The 27159-nt window shown below is 34.2% G+C and overlaps 1 protein-coding gene across 2 annotated transcripts in view; it reads right to left on the bottom strand.

Moving 5' to 3' along the window:
* Window positions 1-27159, bottom strand: part of LOC126778130 (G protein-coupled receptor kinase 2) — a 66276-nt gene that overhangs the window by 6172 nt on the left and 32945 nt on the right. The window contains exons 3-6 of one of the 2 annotated variants that reach the window (XM_050501535.1): window positions 6120-6232; window positions 2712-2759; window positions 1439-1586; window positions 712-917 (exon numbers count right to left, since the gene is read on the bottom strand). In XM_050501535.1, coding sequence (XP_050357492.1) covers window positions 712-917; window positions 1439-1586; window positions 2712-2759; window positions 6120-6232 — 515 coding nt within the window. The remainder of the gene's footprint in view (window positions 1-711; window positions 918-1438; window positions 1587-2711; window positions 2760-6119; window positions 6233-27159) is intronic. The other variant, XM_050501536.1, reaches the window with a different exon arrangement.

The following is a 27159-nucleotide window of genomic DNA, read 5'->3' as shown; positions in this document are numbered from 1 at the left end:
CTTTACCATTTGATCTCCCGATATTACTTTGGCGTATTCAAAATACCGTAACCGTACCGTAACAGCCTGTGAATGTCCCACTGTTGGGCTAAAGGCCTCCTCTCCTCTTTTTGAGGAGAAGGTTTGGAGCTTATTCCACCACGCTGCTCCAATGCGGGTTGGTAGAATTCACATGTGGCAGAATTTCAGTGAAATTAGACACATGCAGGTTTCCTCACGATGTTTTCCTTCACCGTAAAGCACGAGATAAATTATAATCACAAATTAAGCACATGAAAATTCAGTGGTGCTTGCCCGGGTTTGAACCCACGATCATCGGTTAAGATTCACGCGTTCTTAACACAGGGCCATCTCGGTTTATTCAAAATAATATAATGTAAATATTTATTAAAGTAATAATAAAATAATATATTGCAATTTGCAGTGCATATTCCTCATAGCTTAGAAAGTGAATTTGGTGGAATTTCTAAGATTTTGCTTTCAAATAGAATGACCCATAAATAACGATCGCTCGTTCAGGTGGAGGTTAGTAACGCTGAGCTTAGAATCGAAGTTCGATCTTAAATATAGAGGTGAGTTTCATGCGAGTGCGACAACGCACACACAGCTACCTTTATGCTGCATAAGTCACCTTAAGTACCTTCAGATGAACCTACTAGAAATAACTGTGACCATTAGAAATTAGACTTGAGGCGGAACATAAAAATTCACCTGACACGCGCACACTTCCCCGAATCCTCCCTTCCCCAATACGCGGTACATCCGAAACGTATGCTGAGTGATCGGCTGCGCCTCCAGCCATTTCCATTGGAGGTAGCGGTGGAAGTACATCGACCTTTCGAACTCTGAGAACGGACTGCCAGCGAGGAAGTTCTTGACGCATCGTATGCACTCCGTGAAGATGTCCTTCGAGCCGCCTGAAAAAATAATATAATACACGTTTATATACCGTTTAGGCAATGAGAATATTGTAAATATTCTCTATCTTGGTTTAGTATAAATTTGACAGTAATATTAACTTTTGATACATTTTTAACCCCATCATCGTCGTCATCATACATGACTCCCGCTGAGCCTGAATTGATGGATAAAAACCACATTATTTTTATATAATAGGAAGGCCACTTGATGGTAAGTGGTCTCCAACGCCATTAGACATTGGCATTGTAAGAAATGTCAACCATCGCTTACATATCCAATGCGCCACCAACCTTGGGAACTAAGATTTTATATCCCTTGTACCTGTAATTACACTGGCTCACTCACCCTTCAAACCAGAACATAACAATATCAAGTACTGCTGTTTTGCGGTAGAATATCTGATGAGTGGGTGGTACCTACCCAGACGAGTTTGCACAAAGCTCTACCACCAGTGAAATATTACATCTCGCCTTCATATTATTTACATTAAAAATTTCAATTATAAAAAAAAATATACCTTCAAGTAACTTGCTCGCGTCATCGATGACGTCAGGAGGGACGACATCCGTGACCGCTTCCCCATCCTCCGTCTTCAGGTACCGTCCGAAAAGCTCGACGGCGAGCGCCGTCCGCGTCTCATCCACCTCCACCTCGTATCTTTCCGTCTGCAAGTATTTTGATTATTACATCTCGATAGGAAATCCTAGATTGAGGCGAACCTTTTATAATATTAAACGGGTAGGGGTTCTGTGTCCACTAACACGGACACAAGTTGAGAGATGGATGTTGTACTTTATCAATTGGGCCATCATGGTCTACTTTGGTGACACTTTGGGATTCATTTTTACATGTATTTGTTACATTTCTGGAAAACGAAGAAAATAAGTAGTTCTGGAAAAATAGCTATATATATATAAATATATATATATAAGTAAGGTAAATGGCATATGGGTCACCTGATCACGTCACCACCCATATTGGTGCCGTAAGAAATGATCACTATTCCTTACATCGCCAATGCGCCACCATACACCATACCATGTATCGGAAATAAGATGTTATGTCCCTTGTGCCTATAGTTACACGGGTTCATGACCCTCCCGACCGGAACACAACAGTACCAAGTATTGCTGGTTCGTGTTAGAATATTTGACAAATAGGCGGTACCTAGCCGGACGCAAAATAAAAAATAAAAAAACAAATAGCAAAAATTAATAGGTAGTTACTATTCCATTATAAAAGTCTTATGACGTAAGCAATTTTTATATATTTATAAGAATGTATATTTTTAATTAAATTCAAAAATAAACTTAATCCAGTTATATAATTATATATAGATTGTTAACGGTGCCTCGTTACCCCCACAGAGGGGTATTTGTTTTTATATTGTTACTCATAACTGGGTCAATCTATTTGTCGATCCCGTCGTTATTTTAATTCAATCGTTAAATAAATTACCTATATAAACAAGAAATTTTCGAAAAATCCTGTAGTATTTTGTATATTTTGTTAAATAAGCCTTATAACCAACCTCCTTCTAGGATTAAGCTATCCAACAATTAAGCGCTTTCGAACAATAAAAACCTCTTCGAATTTTATTAAATAAGTATAGATTACCATAAATTTTATTAAATAAATTAATCGATCGTCTGGTGTGTCTGTAATTTGTGTTATCTGTATAACGAACATTACAGACACACTAAACAAACAAATATTTTAATATAAAGATTGTTTACACGTAAGACTTTCTTAATGGAACTGGTTTTACATTATACCAACTTTTAACATACACGTAAGCTTTTCTTGTTATTCTGGCTTGAAGACCACGATGCGCAGATCTAGATAACGAAACGTATTTTACATTTAAAAAAAAACAATTATAACATTGATTAATGACACATTCAGCCACAACTAATTCGAAAGTAACATATTTTTATTCAAACAGACAGATAAATACTTTTTGAATCGGAAATATAATATTTATTCCAAATTTGAAATGTATTATATACTGAAAAGAATTTATTTAAACAATCAAAAACTCCCATTAATTTCCACACGAGATCGAACAATCATTGCTTCCATGCATTATTGTCAGTTATACAATTATATACACGTAGTTGTCTCTTCTTCTTTCGAATGTTAAAACATTGATGCCAGAAAGAGATAAATCAGTGTTTAACTTAATACTCGCTATAAAACGTTTATAAGTAAGGCTGATATATTCTGACGTAGATAAATATGTATATGTTTATTGGCAGTTCAAGTAAATCTTAATAAGAGAGCTTGTAGTGAATAGTTTACTTGGTAAAATAGCTTATTATTACAGCTGAAAGTTAAAACTAAAATTTTGTTTACAATTTTTTATAACAGTAGATATTTGTGTAATAAATTTTACTTGTTTTTATACAGAGAGATTTCCCTAAAAGTTTTGTATTAAATTTATAAAAAAAATAAAAATATAGATTCTAAATAAAATTTGTTAAATTTATTATAAATAGACCAGTCTGAAGTAAAGGCTTATTATTAGTTTTTATTACTTTATATCTAATATTAAACTCAGTTATGTAGCGAATGGATACATTAGCTGAAATCATTCGATAGTCCCTTTGGTATCGACGCCTACTGACGTTCACTGTGTGTCTGTGTGTGTGTGGACACCGTTACGAGCCACCCACACGAGCTCGTGACATTGAAAATGTTTCACACTTATCTATATAATATGATAAATAATTTAAAAATACATTTTGCAGTAACTGTTGTTAATTCTGAAATTATTTAAATGCGACGCTGTAATTGACGACGAATACAAACCGCATTCAAAATTTACGATCCGATTTTATTATTAACAATTATCTGAGTAAATATTACTGTACTTAATAATAATAATAATAATGTCCTCCAGACCGATTTCGGTCACGGCGGCCAATCTCAAGAGAGATTAGCCAACTACGCAGGAGATATTATTGTGCACAGGTGTGTGCGCAAACACAGGTGCACTCTCTATTCCCTAACTCTCATAATCCGATGGGACGGCAATCCGACACGACCGGAAAAAGTTCAGCCGCAGGACCAACGGCTTTACGTGCTTTCCGAGGCACGAGAGTATACACACTTCCAATTTCTAGACTCCGGGCTGCTACTGAGAATTTTCTGACAGAAAACCTCAATAACTTTTTATTGGCCCGACCTGGGAATTAAACCCAGGAACTCCGGGTCTGCGGCCGTATATCAAGCCACTAGACTAGAATGAGTAATATATACATGTAATTATTATATTGGGTATCGTCAATAGTTTTCGGAGAGCGCGCCAAATAATAACTTTTATATGACTTTTTTTTTAACATTATTATAATTTTCATAGAGATCTCGAATTTTTTATAAAAAATTAAATATAACTTGTATTACATGCTGATAATGTAGCTTTTTCTAAATGATATAATTTTAAAAACACATTTTGATTTGAATCTCGTTATATTATGTTTCTCTCATAATCATACAAGAAATATTAACCATTCTACACATCGCGAGTTATGTCCCTTGTGCCATTTACACTGGCTCACTCACTCTTCAAACCGGCACGCAACAATACTAAGTAATGCTGTTTAGCGGTAAAATATCTGCTGAGTTTGCTATCGATGATCTATCAAACTACTGAACCGATTTCAATGATAATTTAAATATTAGATAGCTCAGCTTTAGCAGTGACATGACCATATATTTTATTTCAGTAATAATAAACACATATATTATACTTAATCCACGTGGGCGAATCTAGTACATTTTAAAGATTATTTGCCCAAACAGTGACAGCCTGTTAATGTCCCATTGCTGGGCCTAGGCCTCCTCTCCCTTTTTGAGGAGAAGGTTTTGGAGCTTATTCCACCACGCTGCTCCAATGCGGGTTGGTAGAATACACATGTGGCATAATTTCAATGAAATTAGACACATGCAGGTTTCCTCACGATGTTTTCCTTCACCGTCAAGCACGAGATGAATTATAAAACACAAATTTCAGTGCACACGAATATTCAGTGCCCAAAACTTAACAAAAAGCTAGCAGCTATATTTTATTATATTTTTATATAAGTTTCACGAAATAAGCAATTCTTGTACAAACAGATACACGTATTTTCGATCTGAACGCACTTCCGATCTAGTAGAAATATTACAAACGAAATACAAACTTCAGTTGAATATGATATGTGATTATGTTTGCTTCGGCGCCAACGTCTGCATCTTATCTATATATTTGTAGTTTCTTCGTCCGATCTAGCTTTTCTCATACTTATACATTTTTAAAAAGTATCCTTATATATTTTTGTAACTCATTTAAAGACATTTAAAAATATTATTTTCTGTATTATACAAGGAAGCAGCCGAATAAGTTACTAGGAGTAAGTTATTAGTTTTGTTTTTCTATTGAATAACTAATTCAATGTAAATTAAAACTATGTATAGCCAAACTAGCCGAGATGTCCCAGTGGTAAGAACACATGAATCTTAACCGATGATCGTGGGTTCAAACCCGGGCAAGCACCACTGAATTTTAATGTGCTTAATTTGTGATTATAATTCATCGCGTGCTATGCGGTGAAGGAAAACATCGTGATGAAATCTGCATGTGTCTAATATCACTGAAATTCTGCCACATGTGTATTCCACCAACCCGCATTGGAGCAGCGTGGTGGAATAAGCTCGATACCTTCTCCTCAAAAAGGGAGAGGAGGCCTTAGCCCAGCAGTGGGACATTCACAGGCACTGTTACTGTATAGCCAAAGTGTTATAATTATATGTTTAGGAGAATAATATTCACTCACATTGTTTAGATAAACAACTCACGACTCATTGAATGAAAATGCTTGGAGCTTACCTCACCAAGACGCCTGAGTGCGGTTAATTGATAAATTCTGCGGCGCTTACCCGAACTCGAACGCGTTATCCCTATTCTTTTTTTTTATAGAATAGAATAGGAAGGTGGACGAGCATATGGGCCACCTGATGGTAAGTGGTAGCCAACGCCCATAAACGTTGGAAGGAAGCTTGCATAAAGCCTCACCATCAGTAAACTGCTTGATTAATGTAATTGAATATATATAGATCGTGCACAGTATCGATTTCGCTGCAAGATCGTATTATCTTCTAGTCGCGCGTTAGAAGCGGTGAGTAGAAGCTGGTGAACAAACAAACATGTCACTGACCGCATCTAAGAAGCTGTTGTACTTGTGGTAGTTCGGTCGGTTCCGTTCACAGAACTGTCTGAAGAGCAGCTTGCCGATCGGCTGCTGGTCCACCACGTAATCGTATTCTACATCTGAAACAAAATATAATTCGTCAGTTTTTATTAAAACATAACAAATACATTTATGGCTAAATTTAAAATTATCTGCGGACTTAAAACAGTTTTTTTTATAGATTCGGGACGGCAAATGACCTCTTCACCTGATGGTAAGTGGAAGTAGAGTCGAAACGCTACGACTATCAGTACCGTCGGTAGGAATCAAGATGCCTCTTCACGCCTTTTTTGAACCCAGTTTATAAGATGAGGGGAGTAAAGAATTAACGTTTGAAAAAACATATGCTGGTAAAGAATTCCATTTTTTGGAGATTAAGAAAAGAGTTGCCAAATTCCTTCTTTCGTGATGGAATTGATGTCACAGTTAGGTGACAAAGAGTGCCAGTACGGTTAGACTTGTGAAGGAAATGGGGAAGCAGGAGAATAATTCCTCAGTACTTTATTAAGATATAAATTAATAAATTTAAATCGTTTACTTAAAAAAAGGCATTTTTCTCAACACGATTATATAGATGATAAAAAAGCTTTGTAGCATTTTAAGTATATATCTAAATTTAATTGTATTTGTTTGACATAACCTTATATATTTATATATATGAAATTATGGAAAATAGAAAATAATTTCTTGCCCGTTCTTCTCGGTAGAATAGGCTTTACATTCAATATTATTGTTTAAAATTACGAATCAAATGTACTTGTAAAAGTATACATGAATAGTCGTATTTTGATTTCACTTGAATATATAATAAATAACTGTTACTTATGCTTGAACATATCGTTATTATTGTTATTTAATTTGACTTATCTTAATTTTAAAATTCTTTGTTATTTATTTTAATATTTTATACTGTAAAAAATGTTTAGTCTTGGCTTTTCCTATCGTTATCCGAGTTATTATATAATATTTTATACATCATTTTGTTATCCGCCCAAATCCGGGTCAATTCCCAGATCGACTGTGAACGATCCGCAAAATCCGTGGATTATAAAAAGGTCTGTATGGTTTTTATATGTATGAGGTGTCGAGGGATTGCCGCTATGATTCTGAAATATGTGATTCACGAATATTTAGGTAAAAGTAAAATAGTAAGTGACAGACAACCTGTAAATGTCTTACTGCTGGGCTGAGGCCTCCTCTCTTTTTTTGAGAAGGTTTGGAGCTTATTCCACTATGCTGCTCTAATGCGGAATACAAATGTGTCAAGCACGATATGAATTATAAACACAAATTAAGCACATGAATAGTCAGTGGTGCTAGGCCAGGTTTGAAGTCATGATCATCGGTTAAGATTCACGCGTTCTAACCATTGGGCCATCTCGGCTAGATACATATAATATATAGAATTAGCTAGTATTATCTAGTGTACTATAAAAAGGATGAAGATAAGGCATGAATGGTTGCTACTTAAAAGATAATTATCTTATGAGACTATCCATGATATAGATAGCCAATGACCCTCTTGCTCATGAACTACCTCTTTGTAAAAAATCACATGACTGTTAATACGTTACTGCGTAAAATAAACTTTTTTTTTAAATTAATCGACTTCCTTATAAACGTTGCTTCGTGAGTGTTTAATTAAACAATTCAGTGTCTTCTTCTTTCTAATTTGAAATCAATAATGACAGAAAGAGCAAAATGAGTGTTTAGCTTAATTTTCTAAGTAAGTCAAAGCGCCACCAACTTTAGGTACCAAGATGTTATGTCCCTTGTGCCTTTAGTTGCTTACTCACCAGTACCAAGTATTGCTGATGGCAGTTGTATATATGATAAGTGAGAAATAAGTGACCCTGGGAACTGTTAATGCGAAAGCTTGACAAAAAAAAACCACTTTTAATTGTATCGATCCTGGATCTGACCCCAAACCCTCAAGTTCTGCAGCCTTATAATTAGTCGCTACACCAACGATGCAGTTAAACCTACATACCCTTCATACGTCGGCACTCCACACGCCTTGGAAAGTTAGTATAAATTAGAGTAATTAATTTCTAATTAATATCAATTGCTCGGGGACCGGTTCACGGATACCTTTTATAGTTAATTAAAAATTAAATATCAATTATCTATATACAGTTTCATTTAGCTGTTATTTTTTTTATAAGCGAAAGTTGTTATTAAATGTAATATATATATATTTGGAAAGTGTGACATTTGGAAGCGTGCGTAAAAAAAATTGGAACAAGTTTAGCAAATGAGTATTAACTATTACAACTGTTTTTTGTCGTATATAATTCAAGAACAGCTTATCAGTAGTCTAAAAAAGCGAGGACACTTATTATAAAAGCTTCGCTGTAACTTCTCGTATAAATTTTATGTATATTGGGTTTAATTTTTTTGAATATGAATGATAAATATACACACGAGAGAAGAATTATTTATATAAAAAAGCATATTATCTTTAACTTCAAATATAATTTTACCTTATACATAGATAATGTTGCCATTGTAAATAGGCCAAAGTCGACATATTTTTCTGTGTTGTTTGTTACGTTTTCACGTCTTAACTTCTCGACCAAACATGATATTTTGCATACTTCTTACATCCTTCAAACCGGAAGCGAAAAAAATAAGTATTTTACTGGTGGTAGGGCTTTGTGCAAGCTCGTCTGGGTAGGTACCACCCACTCATCAGATATTCTACCGCAAAACAGCAATACTTGATATTGTTGTGTTCCGGTTTGAAGGGTGAGTGAGCCAGTGTAATTACAGGCACAAGGGACATAAAATCTTAGTTCCTAAGGTTGGTGGCGCATTGGCTATAAGCGATGGTTGACATTTCTTACAATGCCAATGTCTAAGGGCGTTTGATGACCACTTACCATCAGGTGGCCCATATGCTCGTCCACCTTACTATTCTATAAAAAAAAAAAAATTAAAGACGGGCTTTCACAAAGTCCTATCACGTCGTGTATAGAAAAGGATGTAATCTACATCCTTTTCTATACCCCTACACAAGCGAGGCGGAAACCTCTGGCGTAAACCAGTTGCTGTACAATTCTCAATTAAATAAAGTCAGAATTATTTGCTAGTCTCGCGTCAATTTTAACTATCTTTATAATTTAGCACTCAAGCCCCCGTGGAAGTCGTTAAACTGAGCCTTCCTAACTTGGAAATTAAAGTGAACATTCGGATCAAATTACCATAGATAAAATAAAGGTCCAGGTCACGAGGAAACAGCGGACAGGAGGCTGAATATTTTAATTATTTATTAATTAACACTTTCAGGGACAGTACACTAGAGACGATACATAAGTAACATTTTCAAACGGCTTTAAGGCGGTTCTTAATTTGATTATATTTTTTTTTATTAAATTCATCGCTGGCTGCAATTAATTAAATTCAATATAATCTGACATGACAGAAGCGCTTGTGCACTTCATGATATTCCAGAAAGTACTTTTGAGAGACGGATAATGAAAACAAAATATGAGAAAAACAATCGTTTATTTATATAAATAATAAAAATATTAAAATTTCCTTATTATTGTTTAATGAATACTTATTGAATATACTTTTCCCTGTGTTATAATGATTTATAATATATACCTAATTAGTGTATAATTATATGTATAGGGGCGTTACATCTTTGAAGCCATGTTCGGCTATTCATTGATGGTAGGAATGGTGAACGCTTTTTTTAGTGCAAAGGTGAGAAAATCCATAAAGGATTTATTTATTTGGAGATACTGTCTGCACATATATATAAAATATAATTTATATATAATTATATATAAAAAAGAATATATATATATATATATATATTTCATTTTATCAATATCTTTATTATGATAATCCTTAATCATAAGGTTGTATAGATACAGTAAATTATTTTGCAAATTAATTGTCTTTTTTTTAATTTTCAATTTTGTAATTTTCCGCTTTTTTTAAATTCTTTAAGCCGTCGTAAGGCAATAAACGAGAACCTTGCATCTTTCTGTCTAGTTATTTTAAAATTACGCGATCTTAAATTTCTACGAGCCGACTATTACCGTTAGACGGCAATGCCTTTAAAACAATGAAAATGAGATAACTGAGGGAACGATCTTAGTTTACGTTTAAACTCCTTAGAGATGATAATTAAAAATACATACAATTATATTATTAATTATTGTAGATTAAAATAGTTGGAAAATTTAAAAAAAAAAAGAGTACGTAAAGTGTTGCCACGCCATTGAATATTTGGAAGAGGTTTTACAGAAGTGTAATAGGGAAGCAAATTCATAGAGAAATTAAAATTAATATTTTGATTGTCGTTTTTCTCTTTATATTTGTCAATGTGATGTATGTTTATGTAAAAGATTTTTCTTTTGAAATTATGATTGACGTACTATTAGTACTAGGACTACCGACACGATAGTTACGAGTGTTACCCGACTACACAGTTAAAAAATCGCCGCTGGACAATGTATACGCTTTTATCTGACTGCTGACCCTGGGTTCAATTCCCAGGTCGGGCCAATAAAAAACTTATTGACTTTTTCTGTCAGGATATTCTCAGTAGCAGCCCGGAGTCTAGAAGTTGCAAGTGTAAACTCCCGTGCCTCGAAAAGCACGTAAAGCCGTTGGTCCTGCGCCTGAACTCTTTCCAGTCGTGTCGGATTGCCGTCCCATCGGATTACGAGAGTTAGGGAATAGAGAGTGCACCTGTGTTTTTACTCACACTTGTGCACTATAATATCTCCTGCGTAGTTGGCTAATCTCTCTTGAGATTGGCCGCCATGGCCGAAATCTGTCTGGAGGATTATTATAATCTTATTATTATTATTACGCTTTTATCACAAGACACCAGAAAACGTATCAATAATGTACAATTGCGAAATTCATTCAAAATTCATAAAAATCGTTAGAAACGTTCGCGTGAAACGTCAAAGAATATTATAGATAGATGACAAGTCATCAAGTCAAGATCAAGATCTTAGCTCTTAAAGAACCACACATCTTGCGAAATATATCGAACTATACCGTCAATAACATTCGTTGGTAAAAGAAAAGAAAAATCTCCTTGAGTTCTTCTCAGGTCTGAGGTATTTCTTTTCGAACTGGTGGTAGATTTTTTAGCAATTTAGTAATGATTCTATATTGAATAAAGATTTTGACTTCGACTTGACTTGGTATACATATGTATGTTATTCTCAAAGAATAAAAACACATATAACGCGTTGTGGTGAACAGTGCCTGCCGCAGCGCTTCTTATGAGTGCCATAACACGAACTTCGCGATGTGGATGATTAAAAGAAACCACAAAGCGACGTGAGCTGTTTTTCGCTCAATTAGCGTTTCCGTTCTTAAGTCTAAAATGTATACACAAACATTAACGATAAACATTTTTTATCCCATTGTTATATATTTTCTTTTTTAAATGTGAAATAAAAAATAATAACTTTTATTTTTAAGTGATATTTCTTTGAGCGTCACGAGAGTCAAATCGAAATCGAGTGCAACTTAACATTTTCGTAACATTTGAGTTAAACGATTTTATCACAATGTGTAACGCCCGAGTTTCTTGAGGTTCATCTCGGCCAAGCCACATAGCAATCCGGAGGCAGCTTTACATTTAGGTAATTCAAAACTATAACATGACAAATCAAATACTCTTATAAACCAATTTGAATAAAGAATATTTTGATTTTGAACGTTTGCTGTGTGTGTAAAGAAAAATATATAATATAAAATATTCCGTTCACAGTTAGGCAACTGTTTATATATAATTGTATTTAATTTTTATATTTCATATATTGAACGTTCTAGAATATATCAATCCTGGCGAATTGTTATACGAATAATAAGACGCAGTGGGGCTTACATTCGCACCTCTATATTGGACGTTTTTTAGAAAACATAAAAACCGACACTTACAAATATACTTTACGTCGATATAATTGCCGTCAAGTCAATACTACTACTGCAACTAACTAAGCATTATTACTATGAGCTACTGTTATAGCGAATACTTATAATTCCATTATAACCTTATCCGTTTAAATATCCCCTTAGCAAACAGCATAGTCCCGCTAGACCGGTCATTATACAAAAACACGAGATATATTTTTTAACCGCAAGTGTAGTAATTCACCTGCACTCCGAAGGGCCCGCGCTACCAATAATAGACGTTTGACGTCACGCATTCCGACCGCCGACGTCATTTCAAATATCACTCAAACAATTAACCTTACGCCGTTTACCTCGTTATTATGAAAATATTTAACAACATATATTCTCCCATGACTTTGGCCAGTGAACGTTTTTTATGGGATTTTAATTATAGTAGGAAGGACTTCCTGACGGATAAACGGACCAGCCTGATGGAACTTTGTTCATAGATCATTATCGGCACTAATATCAGTAGCACTTAGTACTTACCCCCATTATTCCACCGTCACATTGGCGTTAATGGAATGTTAGATGTTGTCACTTGTGCCTGTAATAGCACTGACTCAGTCACCCTTCAAAACGGAGCACAGCGACACAAACTATAGAATAAATAATGAATATATGATGTATTATGTCCTTCTGATTTCGGTCACAACGGATATTCTCATAATCCGATAAAGCGGCAAAAGTTTAGATATAGGATAAAAAACTTTACGCGCGTAGCAAGACGCGCGAGTGTAAACACCACCCGGCTAGACGAGCATAAATTAAAAACAAATACGATGTTCTTCTGACCAATTTCGGCCACGGCGGTCTATCTCAAGAGACTAGTTAATTTCGCAGGACATATACAAAATGGGCGCAAACACATATACACTCTATTCCCTCACTCTCATAATCCGATGGAACGACAAACCGGCATGACCGCAAAGAGTTCAGGCGCAGGACCAACGGTTTTGCTTGCTTTACGAGGCCTAGAGACACTTCCCAACAAGCATTCTAAGAAGAAGAAAAACAAAGACGCAAAAGAACAGAAGGCAATTAAAATGTTAATCATGAAATTTCAAAGGTAATGCCGCCTGACAATAAAAACACGCAGGAACATCATACTACAAAACCGAATCTAAATAATATAATTATATACAAACAGGGACAATTATGGTCGCAATAGGCGTCACCGGGACTATCTCCCCTAAAGAATGGAGACCCGTGGCGCTCCTCGTTAAGACGGATAGGGTACCGCTGGTTTTTAGTGGGTATTACGATGTTCGGGGCGTACTCGGCGCCCTGGACACCGGCGAGTCCCACATACCTTCCACTATTACCGTGGAGAAAACGCGTAATGCGTTTTTCCAGTGTGAAAAAAGGGACAATTGTCGTGATTTGGTATTTTAAAGAACAGAACAACAACAAACAGCAATACAATTTTGTTATATTTACATAACAAGTCGTTGTATATTAAACATTATTAATAATACAGGATAACTCTGTCAATATCCTTGTTTATTTTCAAATGATTGGATTGTCATAGCTTTAATTATGTAAGTATTTTTCGTGACGACTAATTTAAAAGCAATCCACATAAGTTATACTTAAAATAAAACGCTTGGCTTAAATATAGTCTCGGATAATTTAGCGGGACAAATAAATCGACATCGCTTTAGTGTTGGAGATATTTTTTATGGACCGTGGACATTCATCTCCATAATACATGGCTCAATCCACTCTCTATTCAAATGGCAGGCGTATTTATATTAATACTAGTATATAAACCCTGTTGTGTTTGTTGATTTTTTTTTTGTTTTATCGATTAACGTAAATTTGACTTTTGTAAAAATGTTACGGTCTATGAAATGTTCTGCAATTAAAAAAGTAAATGTCTATTACATATTATGTATATGTACATTTACTTTAGTTACCAATCATGAAACTGTGATGGCATTTCTTGTGCTCGTGGTTATACTGGATCATTCACTATAAACTAAAGATAAAAATACTCAATATTGCTGTTTCGCGGTAGCATGTGTGACGAGTGGGTGGTACCTACCCAGATGAACTTGCATAAGCTACTACCAAGAGACAACAAAATTATTTCGGTAGGAAAACTTCCACCAAATAAATTCCTGTCGACGTCATTGCATTTATTTATTTCATAAATCTTTTTAACAGCATAAACTCCGTAAATGTTGCATTTATAATAGCAATAAAAACATTTCTTTCCTTGAATGCGGTCGAATGTCAAATATCAATACAATGGGTGTACTGACTATTGAGCGAAACAGTATAAATTCATTAAGAGTAATATTGAATAAAGATTTTTTTAAAACGAAAACTAATTGACAATTTTAATTTTTAATTTGTCAACTGTCAATCATTGACATCTTTTGTTTAATATTCAACGAAACTGAGCTGAAAGCTGTTATATCATACATCATTATCTATAAAAAAAAAAAAAAAAAACAAAAAAAAATATTATTAGAACACAAACGGAAATTTCCTAGTATTCAGATATACACAAATATTTGGTATGCATATCGACGTCTCGCCAAAATAACAAACATGGCAACAACTTTTATAACCAAATAGGGATATTAGATGAATCTAGACGGATATCATTTTATATATTTCTCGTTTTAGTTTATCGTCTTTGATCCAATTAATTATTCAAATTCAGAATTTATTATCGGGTTAGGGCAACTCCGGGCAAACGCCACTGAATTTTCATGTGCTTAATTTCTTATTATAATTCATCTCATGCTTGACGGTGAAGGAAAACATCGTGAGGAAACCTGCATGTGTCGAATTTCACTTAAATTCTGCCACATGTTCCACCAAACCGCATTGGAGTAGCGTTGTGGAATAAGCTACTACCTTCTCCTCAAAAAGGGAGAGGAAGCCTTAGCCCAGCAGTGGGACATCCACAGGCCGTTACTGTACTGTTACTGTATCAGGTTGATTAATAGAACTATTTTTTAGAAGCAATTTGATCGTTCCGTTAGCTAGGCTAATTAACTTTGATTTATTATACAGTATAGTTAAGTTGACAGTTTTTTTTATTCCAGGGCTGGGCAAAGACTTCTCGTCGTTTGGATAGGGTTTAGAGATTATTCAGCTACGTTGCTCTTATCTGGGTAAGTAAACAAATGTGTTAGATCTTCGGACATGTGTAGGTTTCACGAGATGAATTATACACAATTTAAGCACATACATATTAATTGATGCCTGCGTGGTTTAGATTCACGCGTTCAAGCCATTGGGTCATGTCGGCTCTGTTTGGAATAATTATAGTCTGAAATAAGTTTTCCTGTTCATTAAATGAACTTAAAAGAATAACTCTTTAATTTATAATGTTTTAATTATATTTATATATAAATCATTTAATTTATATTTGTAATAAATTTATTAACCCTGGCGTTATTTAATCATTTGACGAAAGAAATCTTGAGTATATATTTCCGTTATCCCGCTGTTGAATATCATGAAGCAATCTCCAATTTTATTCCTTTTAAAGGAAAATCTTTATGCAGCATGAAGGTATACAGGCTATCCAACAAACATAAAAAGTACAAGTATAAAAACTTTTTTCTTCACTTGTTCCAAATTTAAAATCTTAGGTAGGTTTTAAATTTGGAACAAGTTAAGAAAAAAGTTCCTTACCGAGAAATATTTATTCAGCTACATCGCTGTATTTTAGCGATCCATATTCCCTTAGCACCAATAATCTGGACCTAATTAATTCGCTCCGCTGATCCATCACTGTCCAATACTCTAACAAATACTTATCAAAGATTAATACATTTTTTTTTTTTTTTTTACAATTAATAGGCCAGCGTTTGACCGTTGACTTGCCTGATGTTAAGCATCGACACGGTCTAAGATGTTGCACGCTCGCCTATAAGAAACCTGTTTACTCTGGATTTGAAGACACCAACATTGTACATAAATCAAATACCAACACATAAATCAATTAATTCGCAGGGAAATATTTAATATGTCTGCCTAATGTCTTATAAGGAATTTAGCATCGCAGTAAGTCGTCAAGAGACATGAACAAACAAACACGCGACGTATCGCTTATTTACAACGCATAGTTATTCAAAGCGTGGGGCGCTTGCGAAGTAATAAGATACGGTTTAAGTGTTAAAATATATCGGGTACATTTTTATATTATTTCTTTGACTTACGCGCTAGTTTGTAAGGCTCTATTAAAAGTTATTGAATTATTCTCAAGACATTCTCAGTAGCAGCCCGGAGATGAAGTTGGATATTTTACTTCAGTATCTTGGCGAGGTTGGTTCTGTGTCTCATCTAGTAAAGAGATAGGATAGAGCCACCTTTGTTTGCGTGGGCACACATTAGTACACTATTATATCTCAACGCAATTTACCAATCTGAGATAGACAGCCGTTGTTGAATTTCGTTTTTTTTTATAGAATAGGAAGGCGAATTGTACAGCAACTGGTTTACGCTAGAGGTTTCCGCCTCGCTTGTGTAAGGGTATAGAAAAGGATGTAGATTACAACCTTTTCTATACACGACGTGATAGAACTTTGTGAAAGCCTGTCTTTAATTTTTTTTTTTATAGAATAGGAAGGAAGAGTTAAGAAGTCTTCTTTAATTGTATATGATAACTATTGCTTGTTACATTATACATGAGAGACAAAGAGAAAGGACAAAAAGATACACTACACTAACCATAAACAAGATAAAGCGGAGCAATACAAAATTATTTGGCACACATAAAAAAAATCATCATCGCTTCAGCTTATACCTTGATTCAACGATCGATTCGCGATAAGTTTTATTGAGTCGAAGGCTCTAGCGATGTAAAGCACGAACTTGGCTCGTATAAACAAATGGTTGGTGATATTTTTCGCGTAGTACGCCAGCGGAACTGGGTCCGTAATATGCTAACATGTTTCAAACTTTATCCGGAACTACGAGATATAATTACATAAGAAAATATTTATACACATACTTATAAAATGTGTTTAGAGGGTGTTTTAGTTAAACGCTGATTTTTTCTCTTTCTGTCATCATTGATTTGACATTCGATAGATGAATACACAGCATTGTTCAACATATCATACCCATAGCAACAATTATGGGTTGAACAAGTATTGACTGTTTTGTTGTGATTAATTTTAATATTAATTTAAAATTTTAAAATGGCCACCTAGCTTTCAATTGGTCAGTTTTTTTTTTAATTCTTATCGTGATTCAATGTACAATGTTTTTCGATCGTTTTTATCGTAAACCCTCAACAATATCCTCTTAAAACAATAGTATTGAATTCAGAGACCTCGAAACTTGGGGATCGTACATTTGCAATTCAATAAATTTGAACAATTCGAGTATGATAGTCCAACTTTCAAACTTATTTTATTTTTTGGAAAATAGTTACCCAGTCTGGCGGGTTGGTGATGTAAGAAATATTAACTGTTCCTTGCATCGCTAATGGCCACCCCAAAGTTGAGAACTAAAATGTTACGTCACTTGTGCCTGTAGTCACTAGTTCACTCATACTTCAAATCGCGACGCACCAATGTTAAGTATTTGGCGGTAAAACTCCAGAGTGGGTGGTATCTACACAAACGGGCTAACCACCAAGGAAATCAAATGGAAAGTTTCTCGTAACAACGCTAATCGAATCAAGGCAACTTGAAGGACACAATTCCATACAAAACGTTGATCGATTTGATTGGCGATCAAAATATTGACTGGTTTAAATGCATGGGAATTGGTTCGCTAAAGGCAATCATCGCACACTTTTTCATCCATACGAATTCGAATCTAACGCACCGCACGACTGGGGTGAATGAGAAACGGATGCAAACCGTCAATGCGCGAGGCTCGTCTGGTCACTGAACCGTATGAGAGATCAGAAATCTAACATTTACAAAAACTATTGACAAAAACTTAACTTATAAACTTAACTATTTTGTTAGTTTTTATTTATTAAGAAAACTCTACTTACCACTTACAAAATTAATAATATTATTATTTTTCCGAATTTAATTCAAATCATTTGGATTTTGAGCAAGCATCTCCGGATCAGTAACTCTGGTTAACTACCTCACTCATAAGTAATGCTATGTCTAAACAGTAGACTGTGTTTTCCGGTTTGGAAAGATAAGTAAGCTCCACTGTAATTAGAGACTTAAGGGACGTAACATACATCCGTGCTAGGAATGTTTACCTTCAGAGCTCATATAAACTGGTACGGTTTTTTCTCCTAAAATAAATATAATATATAGTTCTCATAATCATAAGCCTAAATCGAGATATAATCCAGTATTCACGACAAAGGTTCATCGCTGTGTAAAAAAAATCTATGATTTATCGCAATATAAACAAAGTAGAATCGCCTTCGACAAGTCGATTTGGGCTTAAGCCAAATAAAATTTACAAATTTCCTCCCACTATTAATACTGTTCGAACAAAAATCTCTTAGAATCTATCTTATTACTGAAATTTTAAATTATTTACAACTAACAACTTTTTATTCTTCAATTTTCTGAAAGACCACGGCCAGATGTGCTTATCGCGGAGTCGCCCTTTTGAGTTACTTTTGATATCTATAAGAATTTTCTTTATCATATTGAAGATTGTAAGCAATGACCTATTTGGGCCGGTTCTCCTCAAGTCAGGTTAGCTACTATGCCGAACCAGGTGGCAGTTTTTACTTTTACCATCAATAAGTGTAATGCTTCTATACTGATTAAATGAGTTTGAATACGTGTGCATAGTATGAGTTTTTTTAAATCTATATCGTTGATGTTAAAAACGATTTATGGAATGAATAAAACGTCATTAGTGACGTCAGCGCGACAATAATCAGAATTCCATACAAATCGCAGTTAACGTAAACGCTATCGAATAAGTAAAATAACACGCATTATGCACACTGATTCAAATTAATTTAATCAAAGTAGAAGAATTACACGAATAAGCAAAAAAAACTTCCATAAGGCACACTGATCTACTATTCGTTAATTGTATCAACAAAACCGGCTCATCATTCGAATCGTCATTTAATGACAAAGAGAATTGTTGCTTGACTTGAGCATAAATATATGACGATCGATTTGCTTTGCACAACATCTACGCACCAACAATATTAATTGTATATAAAAAATTACATAAATGTAGAAATACGCGATAAAAGCAGAAATGGAATCCGCAAAACTTGCCTTATTGCTGATATTGCTGTTTATTTAAAAAATAATAATAATATGACAAATACATCTTGATTTTGAGCTTATCTCTTTGTGTGCGTTCAAGTTATTTTGCGATTCAATCAAACGTTAATACAGAATAAGAGAGTGGTAATAAGAACATTTCCGCTGAAGGAAATAGAAAACGCTTCGAATCCATAAATAACAATCAATTCAGTTACAAGGTATACCGGATTTTGCAATAGAAAAAGGACGGTCGTTCTACGATTTGTTTTTTGAAGACATTCCTATTCCCGGCACACACTATTATCTAAATAGAAGCCAAAAATATTCTCCTATCCGTTCTTCTGTTTGACGGATTTTAATTAAAAACTTCCCATATTTATAACGACGTCAGTCAATTTATAGATTTATTTTTATCCTCAAAATGAACTCGTGAATATAAAACAACTATGTGCTTAATTTATGTTTGTAATAAATCATCGCGTGCTGAAGGAATACGTCGTGAGTGTAAAGGATTTTTGGAAATTATACCATTAAGGGGGAAAATTGAAGTGGTAAATTTGTGTGTTTGAAACATAAAAAAATTATTTTACTCATACGTAGTTGAGCAGGTAGTATTACAAAATAAATAATAGGAATTATATTATATTTTGTTGGACGCTACAAGCAAAAAAAAACTCAATACAGACAACAAATCAGTTTTATGCCTCATTTTGCGGAAACAATAAAATTATAAACTATGTAAAGGAAATAATATATAAAAAATACATACTTATTACTGTATGGTTATATATAAAATATGTTAGTAATCATAGATATATCCTCTTATTGCTATCTGTAAACTAGATATAATTTTGCCCTTCGTGCGCTAATATAACAAAACCAGTTACTAAATAAAATGTTTATTATGTAATATATAACACAAATATTGGTTTACGTAGGGTACGCCTGCAAAGCATTCAATCGTTATGATTTTTCCACGTCATATTTACACAAAACCATAATGAATTATACACCAAAACATTCCTCATGAATCACTCTAGCCAATGGTGAAAGCCAACTGCGTATATGATATTGTGCACACAGGCGCACTCTCTAATCCCTCATCCGAATTTGGTAAACGATGAATGATGACCGCCTGACTGACTGCGGTCACGGCGGCTAGAGTGATCTAGGCAGACTAGCTGTCTGACATATTAAATGTGTATAACTATGTGTGCAACACACAAGTGCACTCTATTCCTACACTCACATAATCCTATGGGACGGTAATTCGATATGACCGGAGATAAATAAGGTTCAGGACAAATGCTAAAAACTTAACACCTTATATAGGTTAGATCTACGTTTAAAACCCTGACTTCAGCCACATACACTAGAAAATACAACAACGAGGTATTAGTACATTCAACCCAATAAGCCAGGCATGAGCTTTACAAATTATTAGTCATGATCGGCAATCGAATCCACATCAGTTAATTAAGACTGCAATGACCTCCGAGCCAATCAATCGTTTAAACGTGAATATTAAACACTTCGTAAAACTAAACTCGGCGGAGATTGGCGAGTGAATAGAAAACGTGTATCTTTACCGAAGATCTCGAGCTCCGACAAGGACTCGAGAAACTTTTTCATAATATAATTTATTTTAAATATTTTTCATTAGGTATTAAATACCGAGATGGCCTAGTGGTCAGAACGCGTAAATCTTAACCGATGGTCATGGGTTCAAACCCGGGTAAAAAGCACTGAATTTTCATGTGCTTAATTAGTGTTTATAATTCATATCGTGCTTGACGGTGAAGGAAAACATCCTGAGGAAACATGCATGTGTTTAATTTCATTGAAATTTTGCCACATGTGTATTCAACCGACCCTCATTGGAGCAGCGTAGTGGAATAAGATACAAATAATGAGAAAAGGAGAGGAGACCTTAGCCCAGCAGGCTTTACAGACTTACTTTAATTTTATTAAGGTGAAACTATCACAGGAAAAAACTTTGAGATAGATATGTACGAAAAAAACTAATTCCTTACATAAAATAAATAAGCGTATTTCGACCAAAGCTTATAATGTGTTTAATTTTTATTTCATTATATCAGACACACACTTTAGTAAATTTGTGGATAAGTTCTATTCGACTTTAATAATATTAATATAATATATATTAATATTATTAATACATTAAATATTCTTCACTTCTGTTTTAAAATAAAACATTTTAAAACAGAAGTATTTATAATCTAATAAACAATTTTCTCCCTTTATATAAAATCAGTATATATTTATCATATCTGGTTTCGTAACCCATTGACAGTGATAGAATCTTAATGAAAGTCTCATCAATGTCAACATCTTGGTAAAAGAGTGACTCGCTGTCATGAATAATGTAATGGAATATTTTAATGGAAATAAATTTATATTCATAAATTTAATATATATTTTTAAAAAGTATATAATTCTATATCTACATATAAATAAGCGAAGGCAAAACCGTTCAGTAACTTTTCGTGCTCTATTTGTCAAACGTTTTTTTGTTTGCTAGCTACATACATATATTTGGTAGTTATATGGTACATATATACAATATACGTGATAGCGTTACTAATGAAAAAAAAAATGGAAATAATAGAAGAAAAGAAAATTCCGAGCATATTCACAAATGTTTTTATCAAACTTTCATTAATGATGGTCATGATTGTTTGCTATCTATGCTATTGATGGTCATGATTGTTTGCTAAAATTTGGTGATAGGGCTTTGTAAAAACCCGTCTGGGTAGGTACCACCCACTCATCATATATTCTACAGCCGAACAGCAATACATAGTGTGTATTCCGGTTCGAAACGTGAGTAAATAGTGTAACTAACGGCACAAATGACATGACATCTTAGTTCCCAAGGTTGGTGGCGCATTGGTGAGGTAAGAGATGTTATTATTTCTTACAGTGGCCATGTATATGGGCGGTAGTGATCACTTACCATCAGGTAGCCCATTTGCTTTATTATAAAAAAAGCCTCTATCAACGCCTTGTTTAGATGATATTTAACACCAACTTCTCGCTTTTAATCGCATCGCAATCGCATGTGTAGATAAATACTAAAATACTGATTTCTTTCTTTCTACCATAATTGATTGATCATTCGAAAGAAGAAGACACAGCATTGATTAACTTACTTGCTTATTCTGCGTACAATTTACATTTCCAGTCGTAATATTAGCAACTATAATTACGTTTTAGGTAACAGTTAACAGCAATTACGTTTTCTTTGCTTGTAAAATGATCTCGAGCTAGAAGATTATTTGTTACTAGTTCATATATCATGCCGAATGATGTTCATTCAACTTTGTCAATTTTTCATTCATTCATTCATTCATTCATTCATGTCGTCAACGTGTAATTGACCTTTGGTTATTGATTTTAATTTACCCTCCAATCAGTTGCGTGCAACCCGTAGATGGAATGAAAATTCAAATGAAATTGATTAATTAGAATTTCTTTAATCAGCAATGAAACAGTTAATACATATATTCGAAATTGATTGCCTCGTTGGTCTACTCACTAGCTTATAAGGATCCTATGGTCCTGGATTCAAAAAAGATATTGGGTTTTTCTGTCAAGCTATTCTCAGTATATGCCCGGAGTGAGGAAATTATAAGTGTTTATACTCCCGTACTTCGTAAAGCACGTAAAGCCGTTGGTCCTTGAGAATGGTTACCGTGGCGGAAGTAGGTTAGAACGACTTAAGATATTCAAAGTAAAATCTAGCACTAGTACGCCATGAATTCTAAATAATGTAACATACTATTACATCCCGTTAAGGGTTGTCCTTTTTGGAAACATATAATAATTGTTATGGCGATCGGTTGATCAGTAGAGAAGTTCTTATGCTGCAGCGATATATAATAGCGAGTACCGGCAAAGTGGATTATATAAGAACCTTTTCCATAAAAAAATTACATATATGTGCCAAACTTTGCCAAACATGGTGATCAGTCAGTGTTGACGTATATTTATCTTTAACAGAAATACCATATTTTATATAAAATATAAACTGAGTATATAAAAAAACCATATGCCAATACAGAAACATTTATCAAAATCAAATGATCCCGTTACAGCATCCTCTGACATCACGACAGATACATTCCATACATTTGTCATATCAACGTAATAAACAGACGATTGAACCCCTAATCATATAAGTGATAAAGCACATAATCCCATGTAACATACAAACATTTATGAGATCAATTACAATGATGCCGTTCGGAGATAAGTGTGAAATATGGAGCATTGAGTCACACTCATGTTTTTTTTTTCCTACCAGTGATTTAATGTAATTAGCCGAATGAGGCCGCGACCTCACGCATTAACCTCTCCAATTTTTCTGATTAAAAACGTTTAATTAAAAAAGATAAACCTTAAAAGACGTTATTTAATTAAAGACGACACCGACACGTTCAGTAACTGTGAGAATGAAATTATTTTTAATTTACACGGTTTGTATTACGTCACGATATTATTTATCGTGTCGAAGTATTACAATTCGTGAATATATTTAAATTATTAAATTAAATTGCAATACAACGCTTCGCTTTTTTTAGTGTTGTTACTAAATATGGATATTTTCTTTAAGAGGTGAATACATCAAACTTAATTCCCTAATCGGTCTAGTGGATAATTTGTAGTTCAAGACATGGAATCCATGGTTCGAAGAAAAATATTAGGAAGGAAATATGCTTCAGAAAGAACGTTAAGGCACATTATTGTGCCCTTTTCCCCTTAATAATCAGTATTCTGTCCATAGATTGCTAAGGAAATCTGTTGCACCTTATGCCACTGTAAATTGTCGTTTGTAAACTGTTTAGATGTTCAGACGGACTATTAAATCGAGGTAACAGAAAGTACATCAGTGTTAGCGCATTCTATTTGCTCTATAATCTCCTGTGCAATCAGCTAGTCTCTCTCGAGAATAGCCGTCACCTCGAAATCAGTTAGGGTTACGTCACCATCACCCATGTAAAGGACCATCTAGCGATGACAGGTGCAAATACCAACCGTTACAATGAAACGTGTCCTGACCTCGTATTAACATCGATTGTATCTAACATTTTACAATAAAAAATTGAACCTCAGAACAACATTCAATTATCTGATTGTCACTAATCACAGAGAGAACAAAGAAAAATAAACAACTTCGACAGTGAAATGACACGATATAATTGGTGAATGTACGCGAAGTTGTTATCGGAACGTTGGTAAGTTGAAACGTTGAAAATTTCGGCCAAATCATTAGAGAACTTTTCCAGATTCACGAAATACAAGCATACGTATATATATAAATGTATACATACACAAGAATTGCACATTTATCATTAAGAGATATAAGACGTAATAGAATTAATCAATGTTAAAAAAACCTAAAAAATTGTTACTACCGTAAAAACGGTTGACGTTTAAAAGATAAAAAACTTGTAATTTTTTTTAATAGAGAAATTAGGAACCGAGATGGCCTGACCGAATATTGTATAAGACACAAGAACACGTACATCACGTCTGTGAAGACTACAAGGCAACATAATAAAAAAAAATCGATCATCGCGGGTTCAAACAAGGGCAAACAAGACTGATTGAAAATCTGTAACATGCTTAACAACCAACCTGCATTGGTGGTAGGGCTTTGTGCAAGCTCGTCTGGGTAGTAATCAGATATTCTACCGCAAAAGAGCAGTACTTGTTATTGTTCTGTTCCGGTTTGAAGGGTGAGTGAGCCAGTGTGATTACAGGCACAAGGGCCATAACATCTTAGTTCCCAAGGTTGGTGGCGCATTGGCGATGTAAGCGATGGTTAACATTTCTTACAATGCCAATGTCTATGGGCGTTGGTGACCACTTACCATCAGGTGGCCCATATGCTCGTCCGCCAACCTATACTATAAAAAAAAAGCGTGAAGCTCCTAAAATTCTCTTAGAACAGACAGGAGGACATTTATTTAGACAAAAATCAAAATTCCATGATCATGAATAAGTATCAAATATAAGGCAAGGTGTTTAATGTTTGTCGGGATATTCAAACAGCAAATTAAGTAAGTAAACGATAACAACGAGCTATTGAATAAATTAAACAATTCATTCATTACTATTCGGCTCGCGGTCGCGTGGCGAGTATTACAGTAATCGTTTAATCGTTTAATTAAAATAACACTGAGCGTGTCGGCGGTCCGAGTGTCCGAGTGGCCATGCGATGTTGCAACGGCGTGTCACGACATAGACTTGTGGAAACAGCAGACATGCCAAATACATTATCCTCCTGCTAATTACAATATTTAAAAATACTTGATTCATTTCCAACTTTGTTAAGTTACAATTATTCGAGAGTACTATTTTAATGTTAAATTCGATTGCAACGTTTATTTATGTAACCTTTTTTAAAATGAAACATTAGGAAGTAGAGTTTTTGTTCGCAAACTTTCAAAAAAAATAGTAATAATAAGTGGTGGATTTACACAAAGCTCCAACTATTAAAGCTACTGTGGCAGGGCTTTGTACTAAACCGTCTGGGTAGGTACCATTCACTCCTTATATGTATGTTCTACCGCCACGTACCATGGATAAGTGACCAGTGTAACTTCAGGAACAAAGGGAACAACATCTTAGTTCCCAAGTGTTGACGCATTGGTAATGTAAGGAACGCTTAATATTTCCTATAGCGCTAATATTTAAGAGCCCATCTGCCTATATATATATTATAATTGATGATAAATACAAAGAAACAGTCCGTTAATATCGTACAGCTAGGAAAAGGCCTTTATTGAGGAAGGTTCGAAGCTAATTCCTCTACGTTGCCTTACAGGTATTAAGGATAACGCGGACGATGAAGTATCCTAACCTATTTCACGACATAATCAATTTCCGGCAATCTTTCGCATCCGTTCACCGTAAGTGAACGAAAGACGTACAAACGCTCACATTTATATTATTACTAAGATAAATAAAAAATAACAGCCTGTAAATGTCCCACTGCTGGGCTAAGGCCTCCTCTCCCTATTTGAGGAGAAGGTTTGGAGCTTATTCCACCACGCTGCTCCAATGCGGGTTGGTGGAATACACATGTGGCAGAATTTCGATGAAATTAGACTATATTATTACTAAGATGTCGTACACTAATGTTTCTATGCTTGATACTTATTTCTACCTTGATATTAACTGTTTAATATTTATATAATATTTAATTTACATCAACCTTGAAAGTTATTAATTAACAACGTAATCATACAATATCTTATCAAGATTTTATTTTTGTTATTTGTTCAATCACTTCTTATTGCAATGTCATTTAATATTAATATATCACTTTTTTTATAACGGACCTCTTTGGAACAGGTTATTTTCCAAATTTAAAAATAGAACGGTATTATTATCTCATATTCGTATCCTTATATATTTATTATATTCATTGATTTTTGAATTTCGATTCGATTAATCACTTGGTAGTGGAGTAGTATTGGGACCTATATATATTATACGTTCTCTTTACCACCTATGAGATCTAAATGATTATGGTCTCGATACCTTACTAAAAGACAGATAAAAAAAAATACAAAATAAAACTAAATAGCTATACAAGATTTGCGAACAAATAATTTAGTATCATTACTTAACACTAGTTTTTTTAATCATTAAACTGTATAAAATGCTAAACATAATTATAAAGATTAATTACCGAAGCGGACACTCATTTATATTTATAATTAGCACTAACAGCAACATTAATGCATTTTCATACGATAACAGTTATCCGATGTAAAAAATCTATACGTTACATTATTTACGTGCAAAAAGTGATTTATTCTAGTTGGTGGTACTTAATTAAACATCAAATATCAATA

This window comes from Nymphalis io, chromosome 25 (genome assembly GCF_905147045.1).
Source record: "Nymphalis io chromosome 25, ilAglIoxx1.1, whole genome shotgun sequence".
In the NCBI taxonomy this organism is placed as follows: domain Eukaryota; kingdom Metazoa; phylum Arthropoda; class Insecta; order Lepidoptera; family Nymphalidae; genus Nymphalis; species Nymphalis io.
Note: the sequence above shows the minus strand (reverse complement) of the source record. Positions and strands in the feature narration are given on the sequence as shown.